Source organism: Sinocyclocheilus rhinocerous, unplaced genomic scaffold (genome assembly GCF_001515625.1).
Source record: "Sinocyclocheilus rhinocerous isolate Xijiao unplaced genomic scaffold, SAMN03320098_v1.1 C36637752, whole genome shotgun sequence".
NCBI classification, from domain to species: domain Eukaryota; kingdom Metazoa; phylum Chordata; class Actinopteri; order Cypriniformes; family Cyprinidae; genus Sinocyclocheilus; species Sinocyclocheilus rhinocerous.
In genome coordinates, this window is record NW_015784232.1 from 1 (window position 1) to 1426 (window position 1426).

At 35.9% G+C, this 1426-nt stretch overlaps 1 protein-coding gene across 1 annotated transcript; it reads right to left on the minus strand.

Moving 5' to 3' along the window:
- Positions 1–9: 9 nt before the first annotated feature.
- Positions 10–864, minus strand: LOC107736332 (26S proteasome non-ATPase regulatory subunit 10-like; the record flags this gene model as incomplete). Its single annotated transcript, XM_016547775.1, has 3 exons — positions 682–864; positions 450–548; positions 10–205 (listed from the first exon to the last, which is right to left on the minus strand). Coding segments are annotated over exons 1-3 (409 nt in total), but the record flags the coding sequence as incomplete, so codon positions are not given.
- Between the last annotated feature and the right edge of the window lie 562 nt (positions 865–1426).

Sequence of the window (1426 nt, forward strand, 5' to 3'; positions counted from 1 at the left end):
TAATATAACTCTGATTTAAAAAAAAAAAAAAATAAGAAGCTGGAAACGCTGTAGCTACCTCATATAGGTTTTTCGATGCTGCGTAGTGCAGTGGGGTGCAACCATTCTGGTTCACAGCGTTCAACTGAGCTCCTTTGGATATTAAGGATCTCACAATTTCTTCTCTCCCAGCAGATGCTGCTATATGAAGAGGAGTCCAACATGCCTGAAATGATATAAAAGGGTAAAGAACTCCACCAAGAGGATATGCAGTGAATGACAAAGTATCAATATTGCTATTATCTGGACATGTAAACACACACAAAAAATTGATGTCATGTAATAACTCCACTTCTAAATCAATTGGAGATCAGCAATAACGCTGAGAGCGAAGTTTCTTTTTAAATGCAATAACTTTAACTGATGCAGTGTGAGGTTCTGGACTGAAGCATGACACAATGCTGACTCACATCATCTTTGAGATCCACTTCGACTCCAAGATCCAACAGAAACTGCACGATAGCCACATGTCCAGCTGAACAAGCCCAGTGCAGAGCAGACCTGCTGTCCTGTAAGAAACGGGAGCGTTCAGAGCACTTTAAACTCGTGACAGACCGCTATCTCTGAATAAATGAATAGACTTCAATATAGCATCATGCTAACCGCTGTGGATGCGCACCGACACTTCCCACTTAACCTTACCTGGTCTGTTTTGGTCGCTAGTGAGCTGTCAGACAACACGCATTTTTTAAGTTCTTCAAACTTTCCAGTATAAGCTAAATTACAGATTTCTACATTTGATACTCTTCCCTCCATCTCAGACTTCGGAGAGCACCAGTATGACAATCTAAATGGCCCCGTCCCAAACAGACAAGCTGCAATTTCATTGGATAAAACAACTTACTTAGGTGCCGCAGAATGGTGCCTGATTAAAAGAAATATACAATAACTAACAAACGTACCTAAAGTTGTAATAAAGCTGATTGAGTCATTCATTTGGCTAGTTTGTAAGTTATATAATAGCCGTACAAATAACAATAATAAAAAAGCCAATGTAGCACCACATTCTTTATATTTAGAAACTTTAGATTCTATAAATTCTTTATATGTAGATTTATATTTAAAAGAATATGTTTTTTAAATGATTACCCTGAAACTACAATACATTTATTGTGGCTTTGTATTACATTTTAGTATCAAATACAAAGAGTGATTGTGAGAAAGCTATGAAAACATTGTAAAACATTTTCACCTTACTGTTGTGGGAAAATGTACGTTGGCTTCCAAAATGATCGAAAGACATATGATAAAACAGTTTTTTTTTTTTCATTTATTAATTAATCGTGTTACGATTTTACTAATTTACATATGCATAAATGCAAACTAGAAAATCCAAACCAATAACAACAAGGAGAAAACGAAAGTAAGTACACTGGCCATTTTTTTT